Below are 21,018 nucleotides of genomic sequence, written 5' to 3'. Positions count from 1 at the left end.
AGATACCCTCTGTGAAAGAGTAAGGTCGTCACACTAAATTCAAAACAAAACCCCAAAATGTGCTGTTTACATGATGCATTTTCTATATAAGGCTATAAAAATCACTTGGAATATGGCTGAAGTAATACTTACCAGGGATTTAGGAAAAAAGTAAGTAAAAGAAATAAATTAAGCCTTCAAGTAAAAGAATTTGCTTTTTTATCAATTGTAAAAAATATGTACCTTCTGTCAACAAACTTCAAACAGCAGTAGGCTTAGATAGTTTTTACCTGTGACATTTACCAAACATGTGGAGCTGACATACGAACTGAATAAACAAAGAAAGCATGCTCCCTAACTCATTTGGTGGAACTAGTTGATTTTGAAGCCAAAATTAGACAAGGAGAGTATGAAAAACTAATAGAGCCAACCTCTTTATGATCACAGATATACAAATCTTAAATAAAATCCAAATCAAATCCAGTAATGTAAAAATAAAAATACTTCATGACGAAATAGAAGTTATCTTAAAATTGCAGGAATGATTTAGGGTTAGAAAATATATTAATGTATTTCATCATATCACTACATTAAATGAGAAATATTTTGTAATTGTTTCAGTAGATGAGAGAAAGCATCTGATTAAAATTTATCAATCATTAATGATGAAAAAAAGCAACATGGCTTAGCAAACTAGAAATAAAAGAGAGCTGCCTTGACTTAATAAAGGCCATGTATCTAAAGTGAGCAGAAAACATACTTTAGGGTGAATCTTTAGCAGCATCTCAATGAAAGTCAGACAAGATAAGGATGCATATTATATTTCCATCTATTCATCATTGCACAAGAAGTCCCAACTAATGTGAGGAGACAAGGGAAAAATAGGAGGCATAAGAACCAGGAAGAGGCAAACTTTCCCTGTTTTTTTATAGACCATGTAATAGGAAATCTAAGAGAATCTACCATTTAATAATTATTAAACTTAATAAGAGTTGGGAAATAGGAGTGGGGAAATGTGTCATACAAGACATAGCTAAGAAGAGATTAATAAAAAGTACTGCAACAAAATTAAAATACCATATATAGTAAAAAAGAAAAAATACAAAGTTAAAAGAGAAACTCTGGGTGAAATTATTTGCAACATGTATGTCAAAGAATTTCTATCCAAATTATATAACTCTGCACATTGATTTTTTTTTTTTTAAAGACAACCCAATAGAAAAATGACCAAAGGAAATACAGTTTGGAAAAGAAGAAAGACTCATGTCCAGTGACCATTCAAGTATATTTTTAAAAGGGAAATGGAAATTAAAACAATGAGATACTGTTTCTTGTAGAAACTTAAGTGGCGATGAGGGAGATGGGAACTTACACATTTCTGGTGGCAGTATAAATTGATGCAGCCCCTTTGGATAGTAATTTGGTTGTTACTAGCAAAATTTAAAATGTGCATCATAACTTATGACCCTGCAAGTCCACTTCTAAATAATTACTCTAGAACAGGGGTTGGCAAACTTCTGCTGTAAAAGGCCAGCTAGTAAACATTTTAGCCGTTATAGGTCAAATGACCTCAGGTGCAAACACTCTTGCTACTGTAGTGCAGAAGAAGTCATGGATAATACATTAACAAATGAATGGGCTCAAGTAAAACTTTATTTACAGACACTGAAATTTGGATTTTATATAAGTTTCATTTGTTATGAAATATTATTCTCCCTTTGATTTGTTTTTGCAACCATTAAAAAAATGTAAAAACCATTCTTAGCTTACTGGACATACAGAAACAGATGATAGGCCAGATTTGGCCTGTGGGCTATGGTTTGCTTGTTATAGAGCATCTCTTGCACATGTAGACAAAGTAGCCTGAAAGGATATTTTTTGCAACACTATTTTTAATAATAAGTAAATGAAAGCAGATATCCATCCATAATGGAATGTTTAAATAAAATGGAGCATTTTCATATTATACCATATAGCTATTATCAGTAATGAGCTAGATTGGTAATCATATTGAGGTGCTTGGATCTCAGAAACATATTAAATGAAAAAAAAAACAAGTGGCTGAATTATATGTATTATTTATTTATTTTTTGCTGGGCCTTTTTTCCCCTTACAGTTTTATTGAAATATAATTGACATACAGCACTGTGTACATTTAAGGCATAATGATTTTACTTTACCACAATGTTTAGTGAGCATCCATCATCTCATAAAGATAGAAAAGAATAGATAAAGAAAAAATATGTTTTTCTTTGTGATGAGAACTCTTAGGATTTACTCTCCTGACTTTCACATATAACATATAGCAGTGTTAACTAGAGGTTAACAGAGGTTTGTTAACTAGAGGTTTATACCTTTTGAGCACCTTTATTCAATTCCCCCACTCTCTACCCCAGCCTCTGGTAATCACCAATCTGATCACTTTTTCTATGAGTCTGAAGTATAATTGACCTATAAGACTATGTTAATTCCTGGTATACAACATAGTGATTTGATATCTCTATACATTACAAAATGATCACCATGATTAGTCTGTTTACCATCTGTCACCATACAAAGATATTACATTGTTATTGACTATATTTCCCACACTGTACATTTAATCCCTGTGGCTCATTTACTTTGTAACCGGAAGTTTGTACCTCTTAATCTCCCTCACCTATTTCGCTCATCCCCCCACCTCCTCCCCTCTGGCAACCACCTGTTTGTTTTCTGTATCTGTGACTCTGTTTTGTTATGTTTGTTTATTTGTTTTGTTTCTTACATTCCATATGTAAGTGAAATCATACAGTATTTGTTTTTCTCTGACTTATTTTCTTAGCATAATACCTTCCAGCTTCATCCATGTTGTTGCAAAATGGCAAGATTTTATTCTTTTTTATTTGGCTGAGTAATATTCTATTACTATACACACACACACACATGTACACTCCCCCCCCCATCTTCTTTGTCCATTCATCTATTGATGGACACTTAGGTCGTTTCCATATCTTGGCCATTGTAAATAATGCTGCAGTGAACATAGAGATGCATATATCTTTTCAAATTAGTGTTTTTGTTTTCTTCGGATGAATACCCAGAAGTGGAATTGCTGGATTGTGTGGTAGTTGTACTTTCAGTTTTTTTGAGGCACCTCCATACTGTTTTCCAGAGTGGCTGTACCAATTTACACTCCCACCAACAGTACACCAGGGTTTTCTTTTCTCCACATACTCGCCAGCACTTGTTATTTGTTGTCTTTTTGATAATAGCCATTCTGACAGGTGTGAGGTGATATCTCATTGTGGTTTTGAATTGGCTTTACCTGATGATTAGTGATGTTTAGCATCTTTTCATGTGTCTGTTGGCTCTCTGTATGTCTCTGGAAAAATGTCTATTCAGGTCCTCTGCCCATTTTTTAATCAGGTTGTTTGTTTTTTTGATGTTGAATTATGTGAGTTCTTTGTCAATTTTGTATGTATTTACATATTTTCATTGTTTATATTCGTATATAGAATATAATTTATTAATGAAACTATGAATATTCTATATATTTTTCATGTATACATAGATATATATGTAAGCAAAATAAAATGACTAAACAACACACATATATAACTTGTTATATGTACCTACTAGATTGCCTAATACAGGGTAAGTGCTCAGTAAAGTTGACAGGTTTTCCTTTGACTACCCACTGTTCTTTTAGAATTATCTGACTCTACAAAGATAATTCCTTATATATACACATTTGCTGGTTTGGGAAACTTTTGGAAAGCCTGCCTACAACCTCTACCAGACGAGATCCTTCAGTGAGAACTAGAGCTTGGTTTTCTGGGATTTTATTATATTCACTTTACTGAATTGCTTGAGAGATATTCTTTTTTAACTGGTATGTGCATCTTTATACCTCACTGCAAGCTGATGGTAAATAAGATGTATTTCAACAGTTGGGCCATAAGTTAATGTAACATTAATTCTCTTGGGAGTTAACTTTCTGTTCTCTATCTCAAATTATGCCTAATTTCCCCAGCTCATCATCTTTCTTGTGCTTCTTCAAAGTAGATAATAGCCAAGGTTATGTTTTAATACCTTTGCTTACAAATTTTTAGTTTGACAGTTAGAAGAATGGCGATGCTATGAGTTTGGGAGGGGAATCTCATTTCAAGGAAGATGATGCATTAGATTTTTGTCTCATTTCTATATAACCTGTCTTCACAAAAATAATCTTTGGTGACACTTGGGACATTTTTTGAGTTGTAATAGCATTTTTTGTATGTCTCTATTGACCAATAAATTTGTTTTTTTCCGTTAGAGTGTCTTTAAACTTTCAGGAATGTCATAGGGTTGCAGGTTTGTCAACTATATCTTACACTACAGTATGTGTTGTCAATTAGATGAATGCTTGGACATTTTTTTTAATGCAGTTTAGGAGTGGAAATTTTTCTATCCTTGTTTTTCCCCAACAAGATTATATTAAATTAACTGTTTTTTTTAAAATATACTTTTAGTTTCAAATAATTCTTTTAAGCTATCAAGTTCAAGAAGTAACACTAACGTTGGCTCTCTTCCTATTTTTGATATGTTTAGAGAATTCGTTCCTAATGACTTTGGATTACACTACATCATGTGTCTTGAATTATTTGTTGATGTTCTTAATTTTTAGTTTGTATTTGGCATAGTGCAATGTGTTTGTCTTCCTGTTCTTTTTGTTGGGTATATTTCTAGTGTTTGAAAAGATGCTTTGGTCTTCTGCCCACAGTAGGCTAGGTCATTTTATCATGAATAATCTAATCTCAATATGGCAATATGGAATAAAAACTTCATCTGTTTCTGAATCAGAGATGACCTTCTATATGGGTACCATAAATAATTTTACAGTATTATTTTAGGAGTGCTTGGACAGCACAGAGGAGGAAGATTTTTGAGGGCACTGAGCATATATGAAACAGTAAAAACACAAAAGAAACGAGCGTTTGTAAAGACTAACTTCACAGGTTTCAGAATTTTGCCAGCAGTATTTTATTTACTTGTGCAGAGGATTTGCATTTTGATTTAAGACGGTAGCATCACTGTATTGGATCCAGAATCCTTCCATAGTATAAGCAAATTCCATTCCATTTATTACTGTTTTCTTCAAAAGCACAGTTTTTTAAAAAAGAAACAGTAAAGTAAGAAAAGGAATATACAGCCTTTTGCATGCAGAAACTACTCTCTTGTTAAATTATTTAAGTAGTGTTTCTTAGTGAAGGATCTTGGAAAGATAATAGAAAAAGTACATCCTTTTAGGAAAAATTCAGAATGTTAAATGAAAGGAATAATGGGTGGCTTTAAGAAAGAGAACTTTACGATTTTGCAGGAGAAAAATTCAGATTCCCTTAGGATGGCAGACATATATAAATTGAAATTAACATTGGTAGTTTTCTCAGTTTCTGAATTATGCTGTAAACATGGACTACTTGATCAGAGCCGTAGCTACTGAAGATAGAAGAGATGGGGCTTAGAAAGTGTGGGTGACTTAGGTGACAGTCTTGGGAAATTAATTCTGAGGGAATGGAAGATACCTTGCAAGGAGGGAGGGCGTGTCCCTTGGATGCTTGGTAGTAAAGGGAAAGAAAGAAGCAGCTGAAGATAAAGGACCAAGGGAAATAAGAAAAATAGAAAAACAAGAAAAAGACAAATTCTGTTCCCACCACTGCCACAAAAAGTACCATTTATTAAAGAATCTACACTTCATTGTAGCCACAGAGGAGGGTGCTATTGAACTGAGAGAAACCTAGTAAGCCAACTTATCTCCGTTCTTCCCCTCTTCACAAGATAGCTTACTATTGCTGATTCTAAAAAAAACCAGTGCAAATAATCTTCAACTGAAAAAGAAGTCAGCATCCATACAGAGTTACTATAAGAAAACAGAAAATTAAAACCAAATCTTCTCAGCACACTTACACACACATAGAATGAAAGGAAAAATAAAAAGAAAGAAAAGAAAAGCCACAAAAAAATAAAAACTAAGACACAATACTTGAACATGAATAACCTCTATTAAACAAGCAATTGCATTATGAAAGGACACCACGAATCAGACACTCCAAAACTCACAATTGAAATGGACAATGAACAGGAGGATGTATGAAATAGGACCTGACTGAACTCTGGAAAGGAAATCAACAAAAAACCTCAAAAATCATTTCAGAAATGAAAACTAAATTACAAGGTACCCAAGGAAAGATAGATATTACCAGAAGTTCAGTAAGAGACATAAAGAATAGAAATGAAAAGGTCAAGAAAGTGAAATTGAAATAAGACAGATAAAAAGATCAGAGAGAAAAGTGATAGAGAAAATCCAATATATTTAGTTCAAGAACTTGAACTAGAAAAACAAATGGAAAATAAACAAATAATATTTAAAATTATAATAAAACAAACTTTTCTAAAATAAAAGGAGATGTGAATTTCCATATTGAAAGAGCTTCTATATGCCTGGGGGAACTGATTGATCTAGAATAATTGACTCTTAGCTATATCCTATATCCTACTATTAGACCTTAAAATAAAAGGAAAAGACCACCAGAGCCTCCAAGCCAAAAAATACTTTTATTGTTAAAATAAATTAAAAATGAAAATAATTAAAGTGGAAAGAAAATCAGTTTGACATCATACCTTTTAGAAACATTATGGCAAGAAAATGATGGACATTTTCAAGAAATTCAAAATGAGTAATTTGTTGTGGGACATTGAATAAGTAAAAAACTCCAAAGTCTGTAGTGAAACCCAAGATTATTTGTGAATTACACTTTGAGTGCATTTTTAAAAAAAATCCTGCAGAGGTAGACGTTCAAGATGGCGGAGGAGTGAGACGTGGGGATCGCCTTCCTCCCCACGAACACATCAGAAATACATCTACATGTTGAACAGCTCCAACAGAACACCTGCTGAACGTTGGCAGAAGACCTTAGGCCTCCCAAAAGGCAAGAAACTCCCCACGTATCTGGGTAGGGCAAAAGAAAAAAGAAAAAACAGGGACAAAAGAATAGGGACAGGACCTGCACCTCTGGGAGGAAGCTGTGAAGGAGGAAAGGTTTCCACACACTAGGAAGCCCCTTCACGGGCGGAGACTGCAAGTGGCTTCAGAGCCACGGAGGAGAGCGCAGCAACAGGGGTGTGGAGGGTGAAGTGGAGAGATTCCCGCACAGAGGATCGGTGCCGACCAGCAGTCACCAGCCCGAGAGGCTTGTCTGCTCACCCGCCCGGGCGGGCGGGGGCTGGGAGCTGAGGCTCGGGCTTCAGTCGGATCCCAGGGAGAGGACTGGGGTTGGCTGCGTGAACACAGCCTGAAGGGGGTTAGTGCGCCACGGCTAGCCAGGAGGGAGTCCGGGAAATATCTGGAGCTGCCAAAGAGACAAGAGACTTTTTCTTGCCTCTTTGTTTCCTGGTGCGCGAGGAGAGGGGATTAAGAGCGCTGCTTTAAAGGAGCTCCAGAGGCGGGCACGAGCCGCGGCTATCAGCGCAGACCCCAGAGACGGGCATGGGACGCTAAGGCTGCTGCTGCAGCAACCAAGAAGCCTGTGTGCGAGCACAGGTCACTATCCACACCTCCCCTCCCGGGATCCTGTGCAGCCCGCCACTGCCAGGGTCCCGGGATCCAGGGACAACTTCCCTGGGAGAACGCACGGCGTGCCTCAGGCTGGTGCAACATCACATTGGCTTCTGCTGCCGCAGGCTCGCCGCTCATCCGTACCCCTCCCTCACCCCGGCCTGAGTGAGCCAGAGCCCCCGAATCAGCTGCTTCTTTAACCCCGTCCGAAGAACAGACGCCCTCAGGCGACCTACACACAGAGGCGGGGCCAAATCCAAAGCCGAACCCGGGAGCTGTGCGAACAAAGAAGAGAAAGGGAAATTTCTCCCAGCAGCCTCAGGAGCAGCGGATTAAATCTCCACAATCAACTTGATGTACCCTGCATCTGTGGAATACCTGAATAGACAATGAATCATCCCAAATTGAGGAGGTGGACTTTTGGAGCAACGATATATATATCTTTTTCCTTTTTCTCTTTTTGTCAGTGTGTATGTGTATGCTTCTTTGTGTGACTTTGTCTGTATAACTTTGCTTTTACCATTTGTCCTAGGGTTCTATCTTTTTTTTAGTATAGTTTTTAGTGCTTGTTGTCATTGGTGGATGTGTTTTTCCGTTTGGTTGCTCTCTTCTTTCTTTTTTTCCTTTTATTAATTTTTAATAATTATTTTTTATTTTAATAACTTTTCCTTCCTTCCTTCCTTCCCTCCTTCCTTCCTTCCTTCCTTCCTTCCTTTCCTTCTCTCTTTTCTTCTGAGCCGTGTGGCTAACAGGGTCTTGGTGCTCTGGCAAGGTGTCAGGCCTGAGCCTTTGAGGTGGGAGAGCTGAGTTCAGGACATTGGTCTACCAGAGATCTCCCGGCTCCAAGTAATATTAAATGACTAAAGCTCTCCCAGAGATCTCCATCTCAGTGCAAAGACCCAGCTCCATTCAATGAACAGCAAGCTACAGTGCTGGACACCCTGTGCCAGACAACTAGCAAGACAGGAACATGACCACACTCATTAGCAGAGAGGCTGCCTGAAATCATAATCGGTTCACAGACACCCCAAAACACACCACGTGGACCTGCTCACCAGAAAGACAAGATCCAGCCTCATCCACCAGAACACAGGCACCAGTCCCCTCTACCAGGAAGCCTACACAACACACTGAACCAACCTTAGGCTCTGGGGGCAGACACCAAAAACAACAGGAACTACTAACCTGCAGTCTGTGAAAAGGAGACCCCAAACACAGTAAGTTAAACAAAATGAGAAGACAGAGAAATGTGCAGCAGATGAAGGAGCAAGGTAAAAACCCACCAGACCAAACAAATGAAGAGGAAATAGACAGTATACCTGAAAAAGAACTCAGAGTGATGATAGTAAGGATGATCCAAAACCTTGGAAATAGAATGGAGAAAATACAAGAAAAGTTTAAAAGAACCTAGAAGAACTAAAGAGCCAACAAACAATGATGAACAACACAATAAATGAAATTAAAAATTCTCTAGAAGGAATCAGTAGCAGAATAACTGAGGCAGAGAACGGAGAAGTGACCTGGAAGATAAAATAGTGGACATAACTACTGTAGAGCAGAATAAAGAAAAAAGAATGAAAAGAATTGAGGACAGTCTCAGAGACCTCTAGGACAACATAAATGCACCAACATTTGAATTATAGGGGTCCCAGAAGAAGAAGAGAAAAAGAAAGGGCCTGAGAAAATATTTGAAGAGATTATAGTTGAAAACTTCCCTAATATGGGAAAGGAAATAGTTAAACAAGTCCGCGAAGCACAGAGTTCCATACAGGATATATCCAAGGAGAAGCACGCAAAGACACATATTAATCAAACTCTCAAAAATTAAATACAAAAAGAAATATTAAAAGCAGCAAGGGAGAAACAACAAATAACTTATGAGGGAATCCCCATAAGGTTATCAGCTGATCTTTAAGCAGAAACTCTGCAAGCCAGAAGGGAGTGGCAGGACATATATAGAGTGATGAAAGGGAAGAACCTACAAACCAAGATTACTCTACCCAGCAAGGATCTCATTCAGATTTGATGGAGAAATTAAAACTTTTACAGACAAGCAAAAGCTAAGAGAATTCACCACCAAACCAGCTTTACAACAAATGCTCAGGGAACTTCTCTAGGCAGGAAACACAAGAGAAGGAAAAGACCTACAATAACAAACCCCAAACAATTAATAAAATAGCAATAGGAATATACATATCAATAACTACCTTACATGTAAATGGGTTAAATGCTTCAACCAAAAGACATAGACTGGCTGAATGGACACAAAAACAAGACCCGTATATATGCTGTCTACAAGAGAGCCACTTCAGACCTAGGGACACATGCAGACTGCAAGTGAGGGGATGGAAAAAGATTGTCCATGCAGATGGAAATCAAAAGAAAGCTGGAGTAGCAATTCTCATATCAGACAAAAATAGACTTTAAAGTAAAGACTATTACAAGAGACAAAGAAGGACACAACATAATGATCAAGGGATCAATCCAAGAATATATAACAACTGTAAATATTTATGCACCCAACATAGGAGCACCTCAATACATAAGGCAAATGCTAGCAGCCATAAAAGGGGAAATTGACAGGAACACAATCATAGTAGGGGCCTTTAACACCCCACTTTCACCAATGGACAGATCATCCAAAATGAAAATAAAAAAGGAAACACAAGCTTTAAATGATACATTAAACAAGATGGACTTAATTGATATTTTTAGGACATTCCATCCAAAAACAACAGTACACTTTCTTCTGAAGTGCTCATGGAACCTTCTCCAGGATAAATCGTATCTTGGGTCACAAATCAAGCCCTGGTAAATTTAAGACAATTGAAATCGTATCAAGTATCTTTTCTGACCACAATGTTATGAGACTAGATATCAATTACTGGAAAAAAATCTGTAAAGTAGTTGTTACAAAAAATTTCAAGCTCATTCATTTTCCTCACTTTCTTTTGTTTTATTTTTTCTGAACCATTTGAAAGTAAGTTGCAGATATCATGACAGTTCACATCTAAACACTTCAGTATGCATCAACCAAGAATAGGTCTGAAATTTTTCTTTTCTTTTTTTGGTCACACACAGCTTGAGGGATCTTAGTTCCCCAAAAAGGGACCAAACCCGGCCCCAGCATTGAAAGTGCTGAGTCCTAACCACTGGACCGCTAGGGAATTCCTTTGAAAATTTTCTAAACAACTGCAAGACTTTTTTTTTAAAAAACATTTTTATTGGAGTATAATTGCTTTACAATGGTGTGTTAGTTTCTGCTGTATAACAAAGTGAGTCAGCTATACATATACATATATCCCCATATCTCTTCCCTCTTGCGTCTCCCTCCCTCCCACCCTCCCACCCTCCCTATCCCACTCCTCTAGGTGGTCACAGAGCACCAAGCTGATCTCCCTGTGCTATGTGGCTGCTTCCCACTAACTATCTATTTTACATTTGATAGTGTTATATATGTCCATGCCACTCTCTCACTTTGTCCCAGCTTGCCCTTCCCCTTCCCTGTGTCCTCAAGTCCATTCTCTACGTCTGTATCTTTATTCCTGTCCTGCCCCTAGGTTCTTCAGAACCATTTTTTTTTTTTTTAGATTCCGTATATATGTGTTAGCATATGATATTTGTTTTTCTCTTTCTGACTTACTTCACTCTGTATGACAGACTCTAGGTCCATCCACCTCACTATAAATAACTCAATTTCGTTTCTTTTTCTGGCTGAATAATATTCCACTGTATATATGTGCCACATCTTCTTTATCCATTCGTCTGTCGAAGGACACTTAGGTAGCTTCCATGTCCTGGCTATTGTAAATAGAGCTGCAATGAACACTGTGGTACATGACTCTTTTTGAATTATGGTTTTCTCAGGTTATATGCTCAGTAGTGGGATTGCTGGGTCGTATGGTAGTTCTATTTTTAGTTTTTTAAGGAACCTCCATAGTGTTCTCCATAGTGGCTGTATCAATTTACATTCCCACCAACAGTGAAAAGGGTTCGCTTTTCTCCAACCTTTTCCAGCATTTAGTGTTTGTAGATTTTTTGAGGATGGCCATTCTTACTGGTGTGAGGTGATACCTCATTGTAATTTTGATTTGCATTTCTCTAATGATTAGTGATGTTGAGCATGCTTTCATGTGTTTGTTGGCAATCTGTATATCTTCTTTGGAGAAATGTGTATTTAGGTCTTCTGCCCGTTTTTGGTTTGGGTTGTTTGTTTTTTTTGATATTGAGCTGCATGAGCTGCTTGAAAATTTTGGAGATTAATCCTTTGTCAGTTGCTTCATTTGCAAATATTTTCTCCCATTCTGAGGGTTCTCTTTTCATCTTGCTTATGGTTTCCTTTGCTGTGCAAAAACTTTTAAGTTTCATTAGGTTCCTGTAATATATTTTTGATACAAATCTTTTCAAGTATATGATTTACAAAAATTTTCTCCCATTTTTGGTTTTTTTTCACTTTCTTGGTAGTGTCCTTTGAAGCACAAAAATTTAAAATTTTGATAATATTCAATATATCTATTTTCCTTTTGTTGCTTGGTATATGTTTTATATACCTAAAAATGTAGAGAGACTTTTTAAATGTACATTGTGAAATATTTAAAAATAATGTGGGTTTTTTGGTCAATGAATATTTATTTTATTTTTAACTGTGGTAATATATACTGTATTAGTTTGCCAGGGCTGCCATAACAAAGTACCACAGACTGAGTGTCTTAAGCAACGGAAATTTATTTCCTCACAATTATGGAATCTAGACGTCCAAGGTCAAGGTGCTGGCAGGATTGTTTTCTTATAAGGCCTCTATTGTTGGCTTATAGATGGTCAAATCTTCTCCTGGTGTCTTCACATGGTCTTTACTTTGTCTTTCTCTGTGTCCTAGTTTCTTGTAAGGACACTGTCATATTGGGTTAGGACCTACCCTAATGACCTCATTTAACCTTAATCATCTTTTTAAAGATCCTGTCTCCAATTACAGTCACATTCTGAGGTACTCAACATTAGGGCTTCAACGTATGAATTTTGAGGAGACACAATTCAGCCCACAGCATATACAAAACATAAAATTGACCATTTAAACCCTTTTAAAGTATGCAGTTCAGTGGCATTAAGTATGTTAACATTATCCTGTAACCATCACCACCAACTATCTCCAGAATTTTTATCACCTTTTAATACTGAAATTGTACCCATTAAACAGTAATTCCCCTTTCTCCCCTCCTTTGCCCCTGGAAACCACTGTTCTACTTTCTGTCTATATAAAACAATGTTTTAAGACAGTTTTTTCCATCATTAGTGAGAGTCTTCAAAGTTCCCCCAAATTAATTATTTTTATGCTAATCTGCAAAGTATGCACAAACTTTTACCTAGCTAAGAGGTTTCTTATACTCTTATATACAAAATTTTGTCCTTATTTGTATATCTGCCTTTTTACTGGGAGAGATTCCAGATTTCTCATCATCAAATTTCTTAACTACAGCCCTGGAGACTTATACTAGTCTTGTTTTATTATTTTTCAAGATAATTCAATGTTTCAATTTTTAAATTTGATTTTAAGTTGATAAGGTGATGTGTAGTTTACAGGAATAAAAGGTAAGTGAAAGTTTAAATGTGTTTCGGTCTTATTGTTTTGTAATCTAATGAATCTAATGTTTATTTGCTATTTTGAAAAGGGTCAATACTTTTTTCAGAATATTTTTTCTAATTCTCTTCATTTGGGGAGAATTTATTTTTTATTCCTACTCTGCACTTTACTGTTTTATACCCTGTTATGTATGTGTTGTATCAACTCTGCATCTCATTGTAAATATAGATATTAAAGAAAATATTTTCCATGTAGAATCACCTCCCAGAATTATTGTTGTCTTCGCTTTATTCATACATTCATTCAGCAAACATTTATTGAGTATAATATGGTAAACATTGGATATACAAAGAAGAATAAGACATAATTTTTGTCTTCAAGGAGGTAAAAAATGTACCTAGATGAGTCTAAATAAATTATTATATTTGAAAGAAGAGTAAAGAAAGAAGGAGTTGTGGTTGGTCCAAACAGGAAACACAGTGGAGAAACTCAGAATCATGGAGATGCCGAGCCCATGGGCAGGTGACCACTAGTTGGAATGGCTGAAACTGTTGACTTGGACGTACAGAAGGAGTTGCTGGAGATGAGGCTTGAATGGTTGGAGCCAGGTTTTGAAGACCTTTATTTAAATACTATGATAAAAAGCATATGCAATGAACATGGAGTTCTTAAACATTTTTAGGTCTCAGAGTGAAAAACAGGATCTGAGACTATTAGGTGATGTTAGCTACTCTTATTAAATAGTAATTAAATGCAATCTGAATGTATTCATGGTTATGTCATTTAAAAATTGTCATTAGGTGTTTTTTCATAGATTATTGACAAATACTGCTTAATTCAGAATCTCATATTGATATATATTTTTAATATATTTCATATTTGGCATATTTAAACATTTGGCATATTTAAAAATAATATTTACCTTGGCTTTGTGTTTCTTAATTTTTTTCCAGCTATAAGAAAGACCTGATGGATGAGGAACTAATGGAACCTCTGAAATATGCTGAACAACTTCCTGTAGCTCAGATAATACACCAGGTTTGCTTTCCATTTTGTTCTTTTGAAAGAAACAATAATTTTAAATCTCTGAAAAGTAATTGCTTTTGTTAGGTTTTTCAGAATCAGTGTGCTGTAGCTGAAAGGCATTCCAGGCCACCTAGCCCTATTTAGACTCCACCTATTACAGTTGGAAATCTCATTCAAAGCACAATATTAAAAGGCAACTTGCTGTGTAACAGTAGAATTCTTGCTTATATAAAATACAGGGTAGAATCAGAATTATCTTTTGCGCATTACTTAACAACAAGTGTTAATTTCAGAGAACGCTCATTTGCACCATTGTATATGGTACTTGTTAGTTACAAAGAAAAAGTTGAAAAAATATCATTTGGTGTAATTTTTTTGAGTAGCTAAAATGAAAAAGCAGTCTCTCCCTACTTCCTCTGCCCCACCCCATTATCAACTCTTGTAAAGTATAATTCTAAATGTCATGTGGGTAATTTTTTCATTTCCAATTTTAATGACTCTATCATCCCTTTTACATAACTGTAATCTTAAAGAAGGCAGTGTGGTAAGTTTTTAAACTTAGATTTGGTACCGTAATTTTGACAGCATATAAAGTCTGCCCTGCTGGACTAGAATCGAAGAATTTTAAAAGTGATCTGTTGGTGAGAGTTATGGCCTTTAGACTTACCAGGTTTTTCGGAGGCTATAGATTATGGGAAATATTAAAAGCCCTTAAATGTCAGAATTTTCATGAATGTTAATTATTATTATGAGTTTTTCCTTATGTCTTTGCCAATCAAAAGAATTTTTATTTAGCAGATATGGATTGATTAGAAGTTCCAGGTTGAGTTTATTAAAAGAAACAGGCTTTTACTTTAAAATGTTGGCTATATAGTTCTTTTCATTGACATTAACATTGAATATTAAAATTCTATGAGAAATTACCAAAAATGGTAAGAAATTTGCCCCTTTTGGTAGCCTATCTGTGGTTGGTAATCAGGTCCAGTTATATGTCAGGAATTCCCTGGTGTTGTCAGAGCTTAAATGACCTAACAGCCTGCAAATGTCACATTTAAAATTCTGTCTTCATGCCTGACTCTCAGCATGAATGAATTAAACAACAGAGCAGGCAGCAAGTCAGTATGTTCTTAATAGTCAGAGTGAGCAATGAAACAGTTTGTGGTTTGTTCAGAATAGGTAAATAGAATCTGCCCAGAACAGTTCACCTAGAATAAAATCTGAAATAGGAAACAAGAGTTAACCTTTAAGATGGCTGACCAGATGAAATGTCAGTCATATTTTTACAGCTTGAATGAACCAATAAACTATGGTTTATGTAAGAGCTGCGTTTCGCTATTATATACTATATAAATTCAAAGATGAAAATCTTTGACCCTGGTGAAAATTTTTATGATGATATTCTTGGCATTATAAGAAGCTATATTAATTTTAACACTGAATTATTAAACATTATAATGAAATTTTTGTAGTAATTGAATTTATAAAATTTTAATTTTAAGATACATGATAGGAATTTATTTTCTTTTTATTGAAAAAAATTAATTTTGTTCTCAGGAGGTAATCAGGAAAGATCATTGTTAAACCAGACTCTTATAATCTGTTCCTCTTGTTATGTCCCTTTATTGACAGTACTACAACTTTGGAACTGTTACCATTGTCTGTCCAAGTGATGTTTAAGAAACATATGAGTTATGTTGCTAGAAGTTTACTTATAAGTGGATTATTTGAAAGTGGTCTTTCCCCTAAGAGAATAGTAATAATACGTGTAATAATTAGGTTCAGCCAATCCCACAAAACTTTTAAACATGTAATATATTTAAATTATAGCATTATTGTAGTATATATTTAAGCTCCACCTATAATAATAGTATGTTTTTATACTATAACTATTTTTTCTTCTAATCTTGAATCATGCTTTACCTATACCTGTTTTGGAGCATGTGTCATTTTTATTTGAAATAATGTTATTTATTCACATGTCTTATAGATATCTTATATTTGATTGTCTTTCTTGATATCCTTGATTTCTTGATATTCTTTTCAGCATCTAGCCTTGTGCCATGTATGTATATATCTGAATGGATGGATATGTATATTTAATGGTATAGTGAGAGCCAGATTACCTCTTTTCCCTACTACCCAGCCATCAGAAGCTGGGGCCTCTCACTGGTGGTACAGTTTAGGAGCTGAAGGAGAGAAGGAACAGGGTCAGGGGCTGTAACATGAGGAGCAACTTGAGAAATAGCAGAGAGAGAGGAATGTATCTCAGTCATTTGAGTAGTTAATTTCTTGTGTGTGTTACTTAAACTGCATTTTACAGTGAGGAGGTAGGCAAGATTTCAGTATTACCATTTCATATTGCCAAATTATTTACCTCTTTTTAGGGGTCCTAGCAACATGATTGCACATCTAGGAAACCCAAGACACTCAAGTTACAAACAGAAGAATTAATAAGAGAATCTGGTGAGATAGCCAGATATAAGATGAATAAAACTGGTAGCTTCTCTATATATGCAATAACTACACAGGATGGAAATGGGAAAAATGTTCTTTAAAAAAAAAAATTTATTTATTTATTTATTTATGGCTGCATTGGGTCTTTGTTGCTTGCTGTGCATGGGCTTTCTCTAGTTGCAGTGAGCGGGGGCTATTCTTAATTGCGGTGTGCTGGTTTCTCATTGTGGTGGCTTCTCTTGTTGAGGAGCACGGGCTCTAGGCGCACGGGCTTCAGTAGTTGTGGCATGCAGACTTAGTAGTTGTGGCTCGCAGGCTGTAGAGCGCAGGCTCAGTAGTTGTTGTGCAGGGGCTTAGGTGCTCTGCGGCATGTGGGATCTTCCCGGACCAGGGCTTGAACCGGTGTTCCCTGCATTGGCAGGCCGATTCTTAACCACTGCGCCACCAAGGGAGTCCCAAGATGGGAAAAATTTTCTTTCACAATGAAAGGAACTATAAAATACTTAGGAGTAAATTTATCAAGTAAACCATAGCCCCTGTAGTGTAAGAATTGTGGAAACATACCGTGTTTCATAAGCAGAAAGTTATACCAAATATTTGATGGGGCAGGGAACTTAATATCATAAAAGTATTATTTCTCCCAAATTAGCAGTTCTAATTAGAATAGAAGCAAGTTTTTTTTTAATGTTAGAAAACAAAAATGACCACATAGTTCATGTGGAAGAACAAATATCTAGTAATAGCCAAAGAAGGTATATAAAAAGAGAGAAAACACAGCCACTAGAATTATATAGTTATGTATGGACAAAGGAATAGACAAATGGATTAATGGAATACAATGAAAGGGTGGATTTCAAACTTTATTTATTATAATTGACAATAAGAAATACATTTTACATACATAATGACCCTTGATATATGTGTTTGTATGTGTATGTTAAAAATCAGAAATAAAAGTATTATGAAACATTAGCCCTTATTACATATGATACACACTATTTTCTTTTTCTATTTTTTAAATGGCAAATAAAACATACTAAATTGATTTCAAAAGCAACAAATATTCCTGATCTGTGGCTTGAAAAACACTAGAACAGAGAATCCAGAGAAAAAAATTTATTATGTTTGATCATTAGATATATGATTAAGATGATTTGTATTTCAGTAAGAAAACAGTTACACTTCTATTTCATACTATGTAATACAAAGTAAATTTTGTGTAAAGACTTAAAGTAAAATAAATAAATAAAATATTTAGAAGAAAGTTTAGGCAACTGCATTTTTAATCTAGAAGTAGGGAAGAATTTCTTAAAGAACACACAAATGCGGAAGATATGTTCAGCACCATAAAAATTCAATATTTTATATAACACAAGATACCACAATGTTAAAAGACTAATGTTAGAATCAAGACAAAATGTTTACAAAGAAACAATAGTAAATTGGTTAATATCTAAAATATACACAGAATTCTTAGAAGTTTATAAAAAACAACTCAGAAAAAAAAAGAGATGAAAAACAGTTTAGAAAAAAAAAACAGATGAAAAGCAGTTCAGAAAAAAAAAAACAGAGATGAAAAGCAGTTCAGAAAAGAGCAAACTTAAATGGCCAATGAATGAAAAGAAAGCCTAAAACTCAGTAAGGAAGTGCACATTACCAATTCAGTAAAATTATTATATGCCCTTCAAATTGGCAGAAATTAAAATCACACTTTGGAAAACAGTTTGGCAGTTCCTCAAAAGGTTAAACATAGATTTACCATATATTTAAGCTCCACCTATAATAATAGTATGTTTTTATACTATAACTATTTTTTCTTCTAATCTTGAATCATGCTTTACCTATACCTGTTTTGGAGCATGTGTCATTTTTATTTGAAATAATGTTATTTATTCACATGTCTTATAGATATCTTATATTTGATTGTCTTTCTTGATATCCTTGATTTCTTGATATTCTTTTCAGCATCTAGCCTTGTGCCATGTATGTATATATCTGAATGGATGGATATGTATATTTAATGGTATAGTGAGAGCCAGATTACCTCTTTTCCCTACTACCCAGCCATCAGAAGCTGGGGCCTCTCACTGGTGGTACAGTTTAGGAGCTGAAGGAGAGAAGGAACAGGGTCAGGGGCTGTAACATGAGGAGCAACTTGAGAAATAGCAGAGAGAGAGGAATGTATCTCAGTCATTTGAGTAGTTAATTTCTTGTGTGTGTTACTTAAACTGCATTTTACAGTGAGGAGGTAGGCAAGATTTCAGTATTACCATTTCATATTGCCAAATTATTTACCTCTTTTTAGGGGTCCTAGCAACATGATTGCACATCTAGGAAACCCAAGACACTCAAGTTACAAACAGAAGAATTAATAAGAGAATCTGGTGAGATAGCCAGATATAAGATGAATAAAACTGGTAGCTTCTCTATATATGCAATAACTACACAGGATGGAAATGGGAAAAATGTTCTTTAAAAAAAAAAATTTATTTATTTATTTATTTATGGCTGCATTGGGTCTTTGTTGCTTGCTGTGCATGGGCTTTCTCTAGTTGCAGTGAGCGGGGGCTATTCTTAATTGCGGTGTGCTGGTTTCTCATTGTGGTGGCTTCTCTTGTTGAGGAGCACGGGCTCTAGGCGCACGGGCTTCAGTAGTTGTGGCATGCAGACTTAGTAGTTGTGGCTCGCAGGCTGTAGAGCGCAGGCTCAGTAGTTGTTGTGCAGGGGCTTAGGTGCTCTGCGGCATGTGGGATCTTCCCGGACCAGGGCTTGAACCGGTGTTCCCTGCATTGGCAGGCCGATTCTTAACCACTGCGCCACCAAGGGAGTCCCAAGATGGGAAAAATTTTCTTTCACAATGAAAGGAACTATAAAATACTTAGGAGTAAATTTATCAAGTAAACCATAGCCCCTGTAGTGTAAGAATTGTGGAAACATACCGTGTTTCATAAGCAGAAAGTTATACCAAATATTTGATGGGGCAGGGAACTTAATATCATAAAAGTATTATTTCTCCCAAATTAGCAGTTCTAATTAGAATAGAAGCAAGTTTTTTTTTAATGTTAGAAAACAAAAATGACCACATAGTTCATGTGGAAGAACAAATATCTAGTAATAGCCAAAGAAGGTATATAAAAAGAGAGAAAACACAGCCACTAGAATTATATAGTTATGTATGGACAAAGGAATAGACAAATGGATTAATGGAATACAATGAAAGGGTGGATTTCAAACTTTATTTATTATAATTGACAATAAGAAATACATTTTACATACATAATGACCCTTGATATATGTGTTTGTATGTGTATGTTAAAAATCAGAAATAAAAGTATTATGAAACATTAGCCCTTATTACATATGATACACACTATTTTCTTTTTCTATTTTTTAAATGGCAAATAAAACATACTAAATTGATTTCAAAAGCAACAAATATTCCTGATCTGTGGCTTGAAAAACACTAGAACAGAGAATCCAGAGAAAAAAATTTATTATGTTTGATCATTAGATATATGATTAAGATGATTTGTATTTCAGTAAGAAAACAGTTACACTTCTATTTCATACTATGTAATACAAAGTAAATTTTGTGTAAAGACTTAAAGTAAAATAAATAAATAAAATATTTAGAAGAAAGTTTAGGCAACTGCATTTTTAATCTAGAAGTAGGGAAGAATTTCTTAAAGAACACACAAATGCGGAAGATATGTTCAGCACCATAAAAATTCAATATTTTATATAACACAAGATACCACAATGTTAAAAGACTAATGTTAGAATCAAGACAAAATGTTTACAAAGAAACAATAGTAAATTGGTTAATATCTAAAATATACACAGAATTCTTAGAAGTTTATAAAAAACAACTCAGAAAAAAAAAGAGATGAAAAACAGTTTAGAAAAAAAAAACAGATGAAAAGCAGTTCAGAAAAAAAAAAACAGAGATGAAAAGCAGTTCAGAAAAGAGCAAACTTAAATGGCCAATGAATGAAAAGAAAGCCTAAAACTCAGTAAGGAAGTGCACATTACCAATTCAGTAAAATTATTATATGCCCTTCAAATTGGCAGAAATTAAAATCACACTTTGGAAAACAGTTTGGCAGTTCCTCAAAAGGTTAAACATAGATTTACCATGTGACCCATTGATTCAAACCTAAGTATATAAAAACATGCATCCACATAGAAACTTGTACATGAATGATCATCGCAACATTATTCATAATAGCCAATAATTGGAAACAACACAAGTGTCCATCAACTAATGGATGAATAAAATATAGTACATCCATACAGTGGACCATTATTCAGTGATAAAAGGGAATGAAGTACCGATACATACTACAACATGGTGAACCTTGAAAACAGTGTGTTAAGTTAAAGTCTGTCATAAAGGACCACACATTGT

At 35.1% G+C, this 21,018-nt stretch overlaps 1 protein-coding gene across 1 annotated transcript in view; it reads left to right on the top strand.

Annotated features, from left to right (window-relative positions):
- PIGK (phosphatidylinositol glycan anchor biosynthesis class K) overlaps positions 1-21,018 on the top strand; it is a 141,278-nt gene that overhangs the window by 84,336 nt on the left and 35,924 nt on the right. The window contains exon 10 of the mRNA XM_032605375.1: positions 14,084-14,168. Coding sequence (XP_032461266.1) covers positions 14,084-14,168 — 85 coding nt within the window. The remainder of the gene's footprint in view (positions 1-14,083; positions 14,169-21,018) is intronic.

The sequence above is a fragment of the Phocoena sinus genome, chromosome 1, assembly GCF_008692025.1.
Source record: "Phocoena sinus isolate mPhoSin1 chromosome 1, mPhoSin1.pri, whole genome shotgun sequence".
Classification (NCBI taxonomy): domain Eukaryota; kingdom Metazoa; phylum Chordata; class Mammalia; order Artiodactyla; family Phocoenidae; genus Phocoena; species Phocoena sinus.
The sequence above is the reverse complement of the archived record's forward strand: the minus strand, read 5'-3'. Positions and strand labels throughout refer to the sequence as shown.